A 15,230-nucleotide genomic window follows, 5' to 3' on the forward strand; every position below is an offset into this window, starting at 1 on the left:
TTGAGCTGTTAATTGATGCGATGAAGTGTGATATTGTCTGTTTTTGGCCAAACAAATGTCTACCTATTTTGTGTGTTTCTCCGTTAGAGGTTCTTCTTTAGTCCTTTCGCTATGAGCCTTGCGAATGACCTAAAATAGTTGTCCTCCATTTCTTTTAATGTGTGAGCTTTCAAATTTACTTCTTTTAAGGTAATGCCCAAATATCATTATCTTTCAATCTTGTTAACTTTAAAAGGTTTATGGGTAGGAAGGTCATGGAGTTTGATGGAGAGGATTGTCGTTGATTCTATGGCTTATTTTGCACATATTTTAGCAGAAACACTAGAATTGGGTTTGAGATTGCTAATTGTATTTACTTCTTTTATGTGTTTAAATGATCCCTTATAATGGAGAGCGTTTGCTTTTGTCTGTGAGGGCGGCCTAGACCACACCTTCACAACAATGAGACCTTTTGAAGATGTGGAAGGGGGTAATTCTCCCTCATTAAGACAATGAGTGTATCATTCCTTTTTATGAATGCTTATTCTCTTTAATAGGATTCTGCCTTCCCTTTAATGATTTCGAGGTCGACGTGTAAGATCATTTATTAAATGCTCATTCAATATTTGTGCAAATACAAGAAAGGTGTGCTAACCACACCACTCATCTTATATCAGTTAATGATGAAAATGATGTGCAGTTGAATAATTGGAAGAAGAATGATACGAAATTAGGGTTCACCAAAGAAGAAGACGAAGCAGGCACATATGACCTGTGAAGAAGACGAAGACGAATGAAAGGAATGTCATATGCATTAACGTTCAACGTTTACCTTTAATATAAAAAATATTTAATTTAATAATAATCCTAAGTGTCAAAGAAAAATACACATTTGACATGACACATAAATCTCGTTTGTGGAAACTAACAAGAATGACCAATTTTAAGGACAAAAAAGTTTGTGAGGATCATTATTTTAAAAAAAAAAATTAGAAGGACTAAAATTAAAGATTGACATATTTATAGGGATCTTAACATATTTAACCCTTTTCTTAAAAAAAGTCGAAATAAACTTATTATAAAAATCACAAAGTCACTAAGAAGAAGCGAAAATGGGTGATGCAATGACAGTGTAAAATATTTTTACACTGTCAACCAATCACTATCATGTATCCAATTAACGCATTTTTTATTTTTAAAAAAGTTTAATGACATGGAAAATTTATGACTTTCTATTGAATAACAGTGTAAAACTATTTTACATTGTCAGTGCACTACCTTTTAACTCTAAAAATAAACGATTTTAATGCATATTTGATAATGTTATTGAGAAGAGAGTGATCAATTTTGAGATATTAGAGGCCTTTGTGTTAGAGACAATTTAAAAGATAGAAGAAGAGATCCAAGATAAAATAAAATCTCATTGATATGTGAGTTTGAGGCTTAAGGTGAAGGATTCTAGAAACCAAAAAGTGTTGTGAGAAATTCGAGAGGTACGAATATTTGGGGGTCTGAAAAGAAATGCACAATTGCAAATGGATATTGAAGTGGGCCTTGGCTTGCTTCATACTGGACTATATATAGATGAAGATGGGTCAAAAAACGGGTCGGGTCATATTACCGTTTCTCATTTATGATCGATCTAAATCCCCATTTCATCTAAAACCCTAATTCTCTTCGAGACTCAACAGAGTCTTCTTCACTTCAACTCACATCTAGGGTTTTCAGAAAACCCAAATCCCTTCAACAATGTCGATGTCAAAGAGTTCCAAGATGCTTCAATACATCAACTACCGAATGAGGGTAACAATCCAAGACGGCCGTCAACTCGTCGGAAAGTTCATGGCCTTCGATCGCCACATGAATCTCGTACTCGGTGACTGTGAAGAGTTTCGCAAGCTTCCTCCGGTGAAGGGAAAGAAAACGGCGGATGGGGAACGTGAAGACCGCCGGACGTTAGGGCTTGTTTTACTTCGTGGTGAAGAGGTTGTTTCGATGACGGTTGAAGGTCCTCCTCCACCTGAAGAGAGTAGGGCGAAGGGTGTTAATGCTGCTGCGATGGCGGGTCCGGGAATTGGGAGGGCTGCGGGGAGAGGTGTTCCTCCGGCGCCGGTTATTCAAGCTCAGCCTGGTTTGTCTGGTCCTGTTCGTGGTGTTGGTGGACCGGCTCCTGGTATGATGCAGCCGCAGATCTCGCGGCCGCCGCAGTTGTCTGCGCCGCCTGTTTCGTATCCTGGTGGTGCGCCGGTTATGCGTCCTCCTGGTCAGATGCCGTATCCTGGACAAGGTCCGCCTCCGATGGGGAGGGGTCCTCCGCCACCTATGCCGCCTGGACAGTTTCCTCAGAGACCTGGTGGTCCTCCGCCACAATTTTCTATGCCGCCTCCTCAGTATGGGCAGAGACCTATGGGACCACCTCCTCCTGGGCAGATGTTGAGAGGGCCTCCTCCTCCACCTCGTCCTGGAATGCAACAGCCACCACGTCCGGGCATGCCTCCTCCTCCTGGAAGTGGTGTTCCGGCTTATGGTCCACCCCGGCCTGGCATGCCTCCTCCACCAAATGCTCCAAATCAGCAACAGCAAAATTGATTGGTATGTTTGTCAGTTATTTTGTTCTTTGTTTTTGATGATGATGATAATTTCTGTTTATGATTTGGGCATCTGAGTATCTGTGTTCTTAAAGGTCAATGTTTATGACAGTCATAGATAGATATTTTAGGGATTATATCGATCTAATGCTCCAAATCCGTGGGATTTTTCTCCCGTGCTCTATTTAGATTTATCAAACAGGGTAAGGAAAAAACGGTAGAATTTTGAAGCATGGACTATTACTTTACTCTAGTGATTTAATAATTAGGAAACTAAAATTCTAGTTTCTGTAGAATAGAATAAACATTAAACAAGCAGTTTCATGTAACTAGAATAAATTGGGAACTTCCTTGTAGCAACTTAAATTAAATTATTTTTCATAATTATTTGTTATCATGTTTGTTCATATGCAAGTAAGGATCAATTTAAGTACATGTGCTCAGATACTTTTTGATTTTATTCTTTTGTTTAATGCACTTACTAGATAACTATGGATGAGGTGCTTTGCTATGCAGTGTCGGGAAATTGTGGGATTATGGATGTGCCTTGGCATGTCTTAGTGTATACTTGTGAGTGTGATTGAATTTGCTTGTATTTAGAGTCCTATATGTATTACAAGTGCCTCTTTTTTCTCCCATTTTAATCCTTTATCAACACACATACCTTTCTCCCATCATACAAGTGCCTCCTTTCTTAATCTATTGTCCGGTTACTTTGGTTTTCTGACTCCATTTCTCTAGAAAACTAGTTTTTAAATATCTGTTACTTTCTGTTTGCACTTAACCTGGTATGCTATAACTGCGTCTTAAGGGGGTTCTTGAGGTCTGTTGGCGTAGTTAGAATTTTGGTTTATATTTGGATGGTCTGTGGTTGTGTGATAGGGAGTCATTGATGTGTTATGCAAGCTGGTGAATTTGGGTTTGTTTGGGGTCGTGATCTTTGAGTAGGTCCTATGATTTTTGTTGTAGTCTCTTATTTAAAATTGGATTTGCTTATGCATGCTTAGTTTACTCATAAACATCTTGGTAAATTAGCACATAGTATATTGCCATGCCAAAGCAATTTCCAACAAAAACAATCACTAATCAGCGATCGATGAGACCAGTTCAAACAATATCTTAAACCAATAACATTAACAACAGAAGGTTAATAGCGCTTGTATTGGATGATATATGAAGAAGCGGAGTAAAAAGCATTACTTAGCCTCTTTTACTATTAAGACCTAGGAAGCATGTACCCCTCAAAGCCATGCCGTGTTACATTCGGGAATGACAAAGATTACAGATTAATGTGTAACATTTCATGTACTTTTGAGTAAACCCTAATTGTACTTCTTACTTTTTTATTTTTCATATAAACATACAGATAGGAATACCATAGTTATAAAGAAAATTTTAACATTTTACTTCTTGAGAATAGCAATTTACGCCATATTTAATGACTTTCTACTGAAGTCATTTCACAGCATGAAACAACTTTCATATCCTCTTCCAATTTTCCTTCACAACCATACTTAAAGAATTCTAGTATGAGTCAAGATTAGTCAGATTAACGAGGCTAAAAGTGTGAAAAAATAGCCATATGATTTCTGTCAACAAAGACAGAATAATTTATTCAACAAAACATTTTAGTCAATTCTCCCCGAAAAAACGTTTTAGTCAATTCCCCCAGAAATAATGTTTTAGTCAATTCTCCCCGAAAAAAACATTTTAGTCAATTCTCCCAGAAAAAAACGTTTTAGTCAATTCTGGTAATATGCCAGCTTGTCATAGAGACTACATTGATATTTATGCTGTGTAGAAAGAGCACTTTTGTAGAAATTCGCAAATTCCTGATTCCTGGCGGCACTATCCCGCTATAGCTAAGCCGTGCAGAGGCTGACTGTTATGGGAATAGCCTTAACGGGGCAGAACACTTTAGCGGGAGGTATAGGGTAAGTAGCGGGGACGTAGTGGTTCCATTGCGGAGCGGTTTCTGTCGAGTTAACCTTTTTCTCTCTGAAAAACCAAATTAACCTCTTAAATTTAAAATGTTTTAGGGTAATTGAGTTTTTCAATCAAATTTGGGTTGAGATTCAACCCTAACCTTTCTTTACCGATGTTTCTGCACTTCAGCATTTCCGAAAAAAATCTCGAATTCCTCCCTCACCTCTCTCTGAACTTCTTTCTTCCCTTTGCACTTCATATGTATATGTAATTTGTCCAAACATTGGTCAAATAGTGTCCATCCTGCTATCCCATTTTTGGGGTCGGCCCCTCGTGCCACTATTAGGGTTTGGGCTACTCTGGGATCACTATATGTCATGCTGTCTAGTGTACTCGTTACAGTTTCCAGAAGTTTCTTGCATTCGTTTTAGTCACCTGACACTTGCTTAAATTAGGCTATTTGAATATCAATGTATATAATAGGCTCTTCTATGTCTCCAGGGTTGCAGTTTCACTAAAACCCCTTCAATATAGCTATTGGCTGCTTCTTTCTCTGGATTCAGTTGAGAAACCACCATAGCAAAATGTGCTAGCTTGAGAAGGTTGATGTCTTGAAATCTGTGATGAAACTGGCCTGAATTCTAAATAATAGTAACCAGTCTAACTAATAAATTATAAACCATGATAAAAAGAGCAAATGATCACTTGATTGAGTACTAGTGAAAACCTTCATGGCTGTATATTGCTGTATCAAGTTGATTGTTTACATCCTACATCTTGAACTTTTTTGTTTTTCTTCATCTTGTAGCAGGTTTAATTTTACTTGTGACCTGTGTGTAACTGACATCTCTCGACTGCTAAATGCGAAACTTCATATTGTTGCAGGATTCTTCTTGCTGGAGCTCTGAAGTTATGGAGATTGGACTTCTTATCACAGCTCAATATCCAATTCCGTGAGAGTAATTGTCACTTGTACAACCTTGAACCAGTCTCTTATTAGGGTTTTTATTGATGTTGTGATGAGAGCGTTTATATTAGAACAACATTTATGTTTTGGAGGAAGATATTGTACTGAAACTCGAGCATTAAACATCCAAAACTGGCAGTGTAGATTGTTGGGTAATTTTGCTAAATCAGCTTGCTAATTTCTAAATTGTAGGGCATGGTTTGTCTCATTTAAATGTTTTGTGCTATATAACATAATTATCATTTTCCAAATGTTCCTTCAATAGTGTTTCTCTATAATTTGCTTGCTCTTGGCTCTTCAATTGATTGAAAATGATTAACTGAAAATTGGTAACTGAAAAGTGTAGCTTCTGAGCTAGACGTGAGTATGTTAGTTTTCCATCATTAAAAAGAGAAACTACAAAGTAGAAAACATGTAGCGAAAGTTTGGATACTCTTCTAAATTTCTATTAGTGTGTTTTAAGGCTATCACACTGCAGTTAAGAGAAGCTACAAAGTGCAACTTTTGATCCAGACGTGCGTTGGTTAGTTTTTCATTGTGAAAAAGAGAAGCTACAAAGTATAGCTTTTGAGTCAAACGCGTGTCTGTTAGTCTTCCATCATGAAAAAGAGAAGCTACAAAGTGCAGCTTCTGAGTCAGATGTCTGTCTGTTAGTTTTCCATCGTAAAAAAGAGAAGCTACAAAGTGTAGTTTCTAAGTCAAACGTGTGTATGTTAGTTTCCATTAGTTTCCATCGTAAAAAAGAGAAATTACAAAGCGTAACTTGTAAAAAAAGTGAAACTACAAAGCATAACTTGCCATATGCACGTCTCCAGTAGTAGACCCTTTCCACTTAGTCCGAATCAAAAAAGACCCTTTCCACTTAGTCCGAATCAAAAACATATGTAATACAATAATGTCCGAATAAAAAACATATGTAATAAAATAATTTGTTTAAATAAAGTTATTATATATTAACTGTCAATTATATCAAGTAATATGACAATTTTTCTTTTAAATTTAAATTCATATTTATTTATACTAAAAAATTAATAAGTTGTAAATCAATATTAAATAAAATTATACTTCTTATTTATTATAGATTGGTCTACTGACTAGTATTATTAAGAAACTAGATCTCTTCTCTGTTTGGTCTACCATTTTAATTTTTATACATATGAAATTAATGTATTCATTTTAAAATTATTTAATTTTGTTTTCACTCTTTCTTTCATTTTTGGATTTAAAAGTAGTGATTTAAAAGGGACAGACACGAATTCGGGAAATTTTGTTGAAGAGCAAAAGAGAAATTCACACACCGGGACAAACAAGTACTTAAGAAGGATACAATGCATAATCAGGGAGTAAGGCTTACTCATGAAAATCAAGAAGAGTGGCATACTATGACAAATCAGGATTCTATGCATAATCAAGCAAAGAAGGATATATTGCATAATCAGGAAGCAACGTTTTAGAATATAAGGGAGATGGGGTAACACTCCCACAAGACTGATTGATATTAATAATTGGTACCGGATAAAATGGACTAGATTAAACTATACAACAATACTTCATATCGACAATTAAACAAAACCTTCAACACGACGGAAAAGACGCTCTATCGAGTCCTCATTGTTGTGTCCAATCCAAATGCCTGTTTACTAGAAAATATATACAACAATATGAGGTAAGATACTAATTTCAATGGATTCCTGATCTTAATCACTGAATCACTCTCTATCATATCTTCCCGGTTAAGGCATACTTGAATAATCTATTAGGATAACTCACATCTCATAAATGTAGCATAACATCTAAGTAAAACACCTAAATCCTATTGGTTACGGATTTCATCAATAATACTAATCATTTGATTCCATATACCAAGGTAGGATATCATACCGCCGCAACTTCCCGATCTAGGCCTCATCGGGTCTTCATAGCTAGCAGTGATGAGTAGCATTACACAATAGGCAGGGAAAAATACAGACACTAAACATCTCACGAAGGAAAAAGGATACGAGATATAATAAATTGTTAGAAATTTGTATGATACTAGATATCTTCAAGAATCGTGTTCGTTCACTTTCCGAACAAAGTATTTCGACCCTATACTTGTCTGGGTTCACGAAATCTTTGCGGGGATAATTCTTGAAGAATCAATCTGTTTCTGACAATGGAGAACAGATCAGAATGTAGAGGAAGTATACAATTTCGTGTTTCAAATCGAGACCAAAAGACTCCTTATATAGGAGACCAATAATAGAAACGAACAGACACACCTGTTCGGTAAAACAATTATGTTGGTTGGAAACGAAGCACCTGTTCGATAAAACGGTTATGTTCGTTGGGAAAGAGTGTAACTATTCAAACAAAAATTTTGCTCGGGGCGCTACCCCGCACCCTGTCCGCTGACCTGACAGCGGGACCCCAGCCAGGGGCGCTGCCCCGCACCCCGCCAGGGGCTCCGCCCCTTGGAACCCCGTTTCTATTATTCGTATTCAATTGTACGTTTGGCTCCACGAGCGTGCACTCCGCACTACCCTAACTCGTTTCAAGCTTAACGCATAATTGCATCGCCCTTCAGTAAATCACATTACTACCAAAATTACATTGATGATACTAAAATCACCAACATAAATACCACACACTATAGCAGTAATAATACATCACCCTTTTCACTCATGAACACCAGAAATTGTGTCTAACATTACGAGCCTGTTAGCATCCTAGGTTGAGTATATTATTGTGGAATAGTTAAAGGCTGTTAGAACCTGAGATATCAAGTCTAATGTCACAGGATATTTTATCATACTACTCCCTCCGTTCCCTTTTAAGTGTCACACTTGCCAAAATTTATATTACCAAGACAACTAAAAAAGAATTAATATTTCCAACTTTTTTCCTAATTTACCCTTATTTTTATCATTTCTCTTTCATAAACACTCCTCAATTAGCGTGTCAATTAAAAAATCAGGGATATAATTGACTTTATACCTATAAAGTGACAATTAAATAAAAACAATTTTTTTTGTCAAAAGTGACATTTATAAAGGAATGGAGGGAGTAGTACTTAAATTTACGTCAAATTACATGTTACTAGTCCCCCCTAGGCCGAGGATAGTATTATTTAGGGGTGATCAAAACCAAACCAACCCAATAGAAAACCGCAAACCAAACCAAACCAAACCGAAACCGCAAAAAACCGCATTTGGTTCGGATTAGTTTGGGTCATCTTTTAACAAAACCGCATGGTTCGGTTTGGTTTGCGGTTTGTATTTTATAAACCGAACCAAACCGAATCAAACTGCATTATGTTACAACCTAACTTTTACTTAACTCACATCCAACCCAAACTTAAATCTATAATACTTTAACCTTATGATTACGAATAATTTTCTCATCCTTACACATGATTTTAGTCTCGATCTTCTCAAATCTCTAATAGCATTATCGCGTCTTCTTTGCCACATACATATTCCCTCTTTTTCTATACTCTCTACTCTCTTATATTATTTCTTTTTCACCTTCTCATTTTTAGGCAAATATTCCCTATTTCAGTTTCGTTTTTATCGCACATCTTCTTCTCTAATCTCTCAACTCTTTTATTTTTTCTTTTTCACCTTCACTAATCTCTCGTATCTTCTATTTTTTTGTTTCATTCTAATAAATTTTATATTGTTTTATACTATTATTTTATGTTTATTATTCCAATTTTTTCTAATTTAATTTTTACATATTAAATAGAAAGTTATTGTCAAAATATGACGGGTTTTGTTGTTATTTAATAGTGTATGAATGTCTAAATATAAAGTTATGTTATCATCTATATGTATATGAATGGTTCAATAAAATATTTCTAAAAAACCGAACCAACCGCACCGAACCAAACCGCATTAGGTTGGTTTGGTTTGGTTCAGATTTTTTTTAAAAGCCAACCGAACCAAACCAAACCGCACGATTTTTTCTCTTGCGGTTCGGATGATTTTTTTCGTCAAAACCGCCCAAACCGCACCGTGATCACCCCTAGTATTATTGGATAGTTGACAACCTATTAGAACTTCACATATCATGTTTAGTATTACGAAATATCTGATCCAATTATTACTTGATAAGATTTACATCTGATTACGGGTTTATACACGGTATAGTAAGCCTTACTACTCTCTATGGGCATCTAGACCACTCACCGTCCTACAATAACTCGTAGTACCAACTACCAAGTAACCTTCACGTTACTATGTCATGATACTGCCCATAATTCATCTGACGACAATGGCTAGTGATTATTACCTAAGTATCTCATTCCAAGATTAACCATAGGATTCTTCATACGTTTCTTTCTTTGTTTTTGTTATCATCTATAAACATAGTCAATACTAGATCAAAGCTTTTCATATATTTAATATGCTAAAGATTAAAGATAGATTTAGGTTTAATATCCATATAAAGTGTTGAAGCTTAATGCAATATTGATTAATAGGATGAGAGATCTTCTATTAGGTAATACAATTTATCTCACTCCTTGACTCAGACATGACTACGATGAGAGCAACACGTGGTAATATTAGTAACTGATTAGAATTGAATATTACGAATCAATGAAAATATATTTGAATAGGTCGGTGAATATAATTGACTCAGACATGACTACGATGAGAGTAATGTGCTTTCTGAGCTGCAATAGTGTTGCACCGTCAAACTCTCTTGAATATGCTAGTGAGGTGCTTATCATGTAGATTTTCCTCGCTAGACTTTAAAATCATGTCATCCCTATAAATTTCTATCATTTCACCTATATCTTCCTTGAAGACTTTGTTCATCATCCTCTAGTATGTTTCCCTTGCATTCTTTAGGCCGAAGAGTGTCACGTTTAATTGATAATTGGCTCGCGCAATCATGAATATTATTTTCTCTCTATCCAGCTCATACATGTGTATTTGGTTGTAACTAAAGTATGCATCCATGAATGACTAGAGTTTGTACCCGACAGAACTATCTACCATCTTGTCTATGTCTGGAAGTGGATATGAATCTTTGGGACATGCCTAGTTGAGATCAGTGTAATCAACACTTTCTCTACTTTCTTGAGGTCTTTTTGACAAGTACAATATTAGAGAGTCATTATGTGTATCTCACTTTAGAGATAAAGTTAGGCAAGCCATGTACCGTTTTCTTGGTTACTTCAGCCTTTTCAAGGTATTGCCGCCTTCTTGTTGAGCTACATATTCTGTGGAAGGGTTGATATTTAACTGATGGCATGCTACGTTTGGATCAATTCCCGACATATCGTTAGTAAAGATCGCAAAAAGATCAACTTTTTCTCTAAACGCTCAACCATCCCCTTTTTCATCGTAGGTGCCAGATCAACACCTATACGAACCAAATGTTTTGGGTCATCATCAATTTAGACGGTTTCAAACTTGTCGTCCGGATTTAGTCTTAAGGTCTTAGCTTTGACTCATATTGATAAACTTACTTGATAATCCAGTAGGATTTCGTCTTCTCGTTCGTCAAGGTCGACCACACCAACTGCTCCACAAACATTCTTTTTCCTCCTCTCAGAGGTGACGACCATGATTTTAAATTGCGGTTGCGGCCACTGCAGTTGCGGCTATTGCTGCTATTGCGATGCAGATTGCGGTGTGAATTTTTTTTATTAACAAAAAATAATATAATTTATTATTTATTTACTGTTTAATGTCTTCAATTTCCTCTCTAAATTCTTCATATATCTCTATAACAATTCGCCATCACTTCGAATCTTTTTAAAACATATATCAAATTTATTATATAAATAGTAAAGATAAACCAAGTAATTTTTTAAGACAATGCACAAACTATTGCATGTTGATGTCGTCCGATGCGGGCTGATGCAGTCGTTGCATGTTATGATGCGACCGTTGCGGTGTTATGTTGTGGTTTTTTATGTGATTTGAAATCACCCCGCAATTGCGGCCTGATGTGGATGCAGACACTACCGCAACCGCAATATTCCGACCGCATCACGTGAAGCGGTCCACAATTTATAACCATGGTGACGACCGTCACGAAAGGGTTATTCAATAATGTTTCATGTATAAGGTAATCTTCAAGTAAATCAGCTTCAATAACGATCGACTCACTCAAACTATTGATATATTTCATCTTCAAATTGACTGTGGAGGCCACTACGTCTATTATTGCCATAAACGACCTTCCTAAGATAACATTATAGACACTTTTACAAGGGATAATGAGGATGCATACTTTCAAAATTGTCTTGTTTCTATCTTCTCCAAACGAGACCGATAAATCTATGGCTCTACATGGACGAGTTGAGGAGTCATTGAATGCTAGATGGTTCACGCCTTCACATGACCTCAATTCTTTCATGCACAATCCTAATCTTATGAGACTATGAGGTACACCAGGTTGCATAAACTTTTGTGGTCGATGAGGATCCTTAATACTAAGTTGTTGGATATGACACTACATATGACTAGTGGAAGCATCACATTAGGATTAGGAGTTCCATCGACTTTCTCGTTGTCTCCAATCCTTAGGATAAGTCTATCTTCTTCTTGTTTTTGGACTGTTGCCGACGACTTGAGTGAACTACGTGGTAGAACACCTTTCTTGTTAGAAGATCATATACCATCTAAATCAACAACGAAAGTTGGAGACAATCTAGAAGCCGAAGAAACGATAACAATTTATGTGTTTGGATCAAAAGTCATCTTCTTCAACCATAAATCACTTTATTTTCCACTCATATTTAATCTAAAACAACCTTGTATAGTTAATTTTAGAAAACCAAACACAACCTTAAACATTCATTTAAGAAGAGTTACGTGTTGGATTTATACCCGTGTAAATTTCTTAATGGTTATAGAAGTATTTTGTCTTTTCAAGAGATATTACATTGAATGGGTCTCATTTGTGATCTTTCTTGCCCGAAAAATATCTTGTAACAAAAAATCAACTTCCCATGTAAATAAATACCATACGCGCCACATTTTATTCTGCATTATCCATTTATTAGCTCAAGTTTTTCAGAACCATTAATTAAACAGAAATGGAGAGCGAGTTGGTGAAACGCAGAATTCATACAATCACAGCTCACTTTACTTCCACAGACGATAATGAGATTTCACCAAGCCACCTTCTTCCCATGGTAATCTAATAGTATTGCATATTTTCATGAATTTGTTTGCAAATTGTTTTGTTCATCTATTTTCCTTTCTCTATCAGAATTGCAGTGGTAGTGTGAATTCCATGTTTAGGAGACATGGCAATAACATATATTTTGCAAGCCAAGCATCTTCTGCCTATGGCTATTGTATGAGGCACACATCACTTAAAAAGGTACTTTTATTGATGAAATACTCCATATTGTTATTGGATTTATTTTTTATTGCCTTATTTTGTGCTTCAGGGTGGCTCAACATCTTTTGTCGCTCCAAAAACCAATGGTGCTAAATGTGATGCTCCTCCTAATTATGGAAAACCACCATGTTTTGCAAGACCTACAGGGAATGAATCAATAGTTTCGAATTCAGTTGCGCAATCAATGACTAAAGCGCAAGGCCATGATTTCGATGCATATGGGCCACCTACATTTGCTAGGCCAAGCAAACAGACTAAACCAGGAGAGCAGTTAAATAATGACAAAAGAATACACAATTCTGAAATTGGTGATTACCGTTTTGAAAACTTTAAAAATGAACCATTTTAAATTTTATAATATATTTGTGTAACCTTTAACCTTTTATTTTATTTTGCAGGTGTTGAGTGGTCACCTAGATTGGATGTTGCAAAATCAAAAGGTAATTATGTTATCAGGGTGGAAGTTCCTGGTGCGAGTGTTGATGACATAAGAGTGGAGGTTGATGATCAAAAGTAAGCAATTCAACTCTTTTCATATTTATGAATTGTAATAGTCTTTCTCTATGTTGTTGAGACACTTTAGATGAAAGACGTGTTTGTTGTCAGACACAAGTTCAATCGGTTCATCTATTAAAAAATGTGTAGACTTTCAATATTGTGTCTCATCTCGGTGTAATTGTGTCCTAACTCTTTGCAAAACATGGTACTATATTAAAGGTATGTGATCTAATTTCTTTCTAGTAAAAGAGTCAATTTGTGAATTTTGGCAGGTTATCTATCAAAGGTAGACGCTCTAGTAGTTCTTGGAAAGTAGCAGGTTGTCCAAATGGTTGTGCAGTTTCTTCATATCTTAAGAGAGAGATACCATATGGACCATTTGAGGTTGTGTGGCCACTTCCTATTGGTGTGAACAAGGACAATATCTCAGCTGAATTTTTGTAAGTTTTATTTTCCTGGTAATGAATTATAATATTCTAAATACTGGGATATTGTTTCTTTGCTGATAATTTGTTTTTGTTTCTTTTTCCATTTTCAGGGATGGATTTCTACAAATTATAGTTCCTAAAGTTTGAAGCTCAGTAATATTGATCATATACATGTATACATATATAATATATAATGTAAGTAATAATGAACAAATCCTCCATCCATGTATGTATAAGTACAAAGTGAATCATATAATTAATGTGAGAGTGGAATATTAGAAATAAAGCAACCAAATAAGTTATCCATGGTTTGTGTATGTATATATCAAAATTATTTTAAAAGCATTAACTAAACAATATTTCAACATTTATAGATAGTTTTACAAATGAGTTAAATCAATCTCTTCTTGACATGGATATATTGGAGGCAGTGGCGAAGCCAGAAAAATTATAAAGTCTGGGCAAAAATTTATAGACTACAAATTTATTGTATATAATATATAAATAGTCATCAATCAAAATAAAAGAGACTCATCATTTTGTCAACAAAAATATAATTTAAAATAAAAGAGTTGAACAAGAAAATCGACTTACAAAACATGAAGTATGGCTTAGTATATGGACCAAGAATGTAGTGATACGGTCAATGACGATGCAGATGACAATCGACTTACAGAACTTGGGATATGACTTGGTATATGGACCAAGAGTGCGCGGGTTCATAATTTATTCAAGCATAAAAGCAAGCAAGCAAATAAAACTCAAGAAAATAAAAAAAGCAATAAAATTATTACAAGGCTTCAGAAATGAGGATGAAATGAAAGCAATACAAGTCCCATACAAACAAGCATACACAAAAGGATTAAACATGAAAATAATAAGAGAGTCAAATCAAATCAAATTAAACTACAAGTGTACTAGCAAAGTGAACTAGTCTTCTAGACGAGTAATTGGATTAATTAATCGAATAGGCCTCACTTTAAGAAAGCCCAATATCAAACTATGAACGTGTGCAAGTAAGCATGTGTCTCATTGCAAGAAAGACTCACTAATGTGTCTTTCATTGTAAGAAAGCTCAAAAATAAACTATGTGAATGAAGGAGTAGTCATGAATATTAATAAAAAAATTACAAGCATAAAATATTGGAAAAATAAATTGCATAAAATACCTAAATTCAAATAAAGATGTATTAAAGTTATTAATAAATTAAATGAATTTATTTAATAAAATTAATTAAAAAAATAATTTAGAATTAAATAAAATTGTTTAAAATAATTAACTATTTTTTAATATATTTTTTTCATTGTGAAATTAATAATAACAAATCAAATAATCAAGAAACTATTAAAAAACCTAACAAAATAGCAAAAAGGGAGGTTCAAGTAGAAACATAAATTTATAACAAAAAAGAAACAAACTAAACCTAATTAGCATTTAGTTACTAATAAGAAATAATAAAAAGAATAATTACATTTGGTTAATAATAAAATATTAAA

General features: G+C 35.0%; 2 protein-coding genes across 2 annotated transcripts; both read left to right on the plus strand.

Moving 5' to 3' along the window:
• Positions 1 to 1,627: 1,627 nt before the first annotated feature.
• Positions 1,628 to 5,711, plus strand: LOC131615832 (uncharacterized). Its single transcript, XM_058886995.1, has 2 exons — positions 1,628 to 2,571; positions 5,379 to 5,711. The coding sequence occupies exon 1, from the start codon at positions 1,729 to 1,731 to the stop codon at positions 2,566 to 2,568; it is 840 nt and encodes a 279-aa protein (XP_058742978.1). The 5' UTR covers positions 1,628 to 1,728; the 3' UTR covers positions 2,569 to 2,571; positions 5,379 to 5,711.
• A 6,725-nt stretch (positions 5,712 to 12,436) lies between these two features.
• On the plus strand, positions 12,437 to 14,039 carry LOC131617834 (uncharacterized). The gene is made up of 6 exons (XM_058889086.1): positions 12,437 to 12,595; positions 12,673 to 12,786; positions 12,857 to 13,115; positions 13,206 to 13,320; positions 13,578 to 13,745; positions 13,844 to 14,039. The coding sequence occupies exons 1-6, from the start codon at positions 12,497 to 12,499 to the stop codon at positions 13,878 to 13,880; spliced, it is 792 nt and encodes a 263-aa protein (XP_058745069.1). The 5' UTR covers positions 12,437 to 12,496; the 3' UTR covers positions 13,881 to 14,039.
• The last annotated feature ends 1,191 nt before the right edge of the window (positions 14,040 to 15,230 follow it).

Source organism: Vicia villosa, linkage group LG7 (genome assembly GCF_029867415.1).
Source record: "Vicia villosa cultivar HV-30 ecotype Madison, WI linkage group LG7, Vvil1.0, whole genome shotgun sequence".
In the NCBI taxonomy this organism is placed as follows: Eukaryota; Viridiplantae; Streptophyta; class Magnoliopsida; order Fabales; family Fabaceae; genus Vicia; species Vicia villosa.

What these genes read in the sequence shown, in the direction of transcription:
- LOC131615832 (XM_058886995.1), top strand. Translation starts at nt 1,729, where the DNA reads ATGTCGATGTCAAAGAGTTCCAAGATGCTTCAATACATCAACTACCGA.
- LOC131617834 (XM_058889086.1), top strand. Translation starts at nt 12,497, where the DNA reads ATGGAGAGCGAGTTGGTGAAACGCAGAATTCATACAATCACAGCTCAC. An exon ending in GGCACACATCACTTAAAAAG is followed by an intron (nt 12,787 to 12,856) that starts GTACTTTTATTG and finishes TTTGTGCTTCAG; the next exon opens with GGTGGCTCAACATCTTTTGT. An exon ending in AATACACAATTCTGAAATTG is followed by an intron (nt 13,116 to 13,205) that starts GTGATTACCGTT and finishes TTTATTTTGCAG; the next exon opens with GTGTTGAGTGGTCACCTAGA.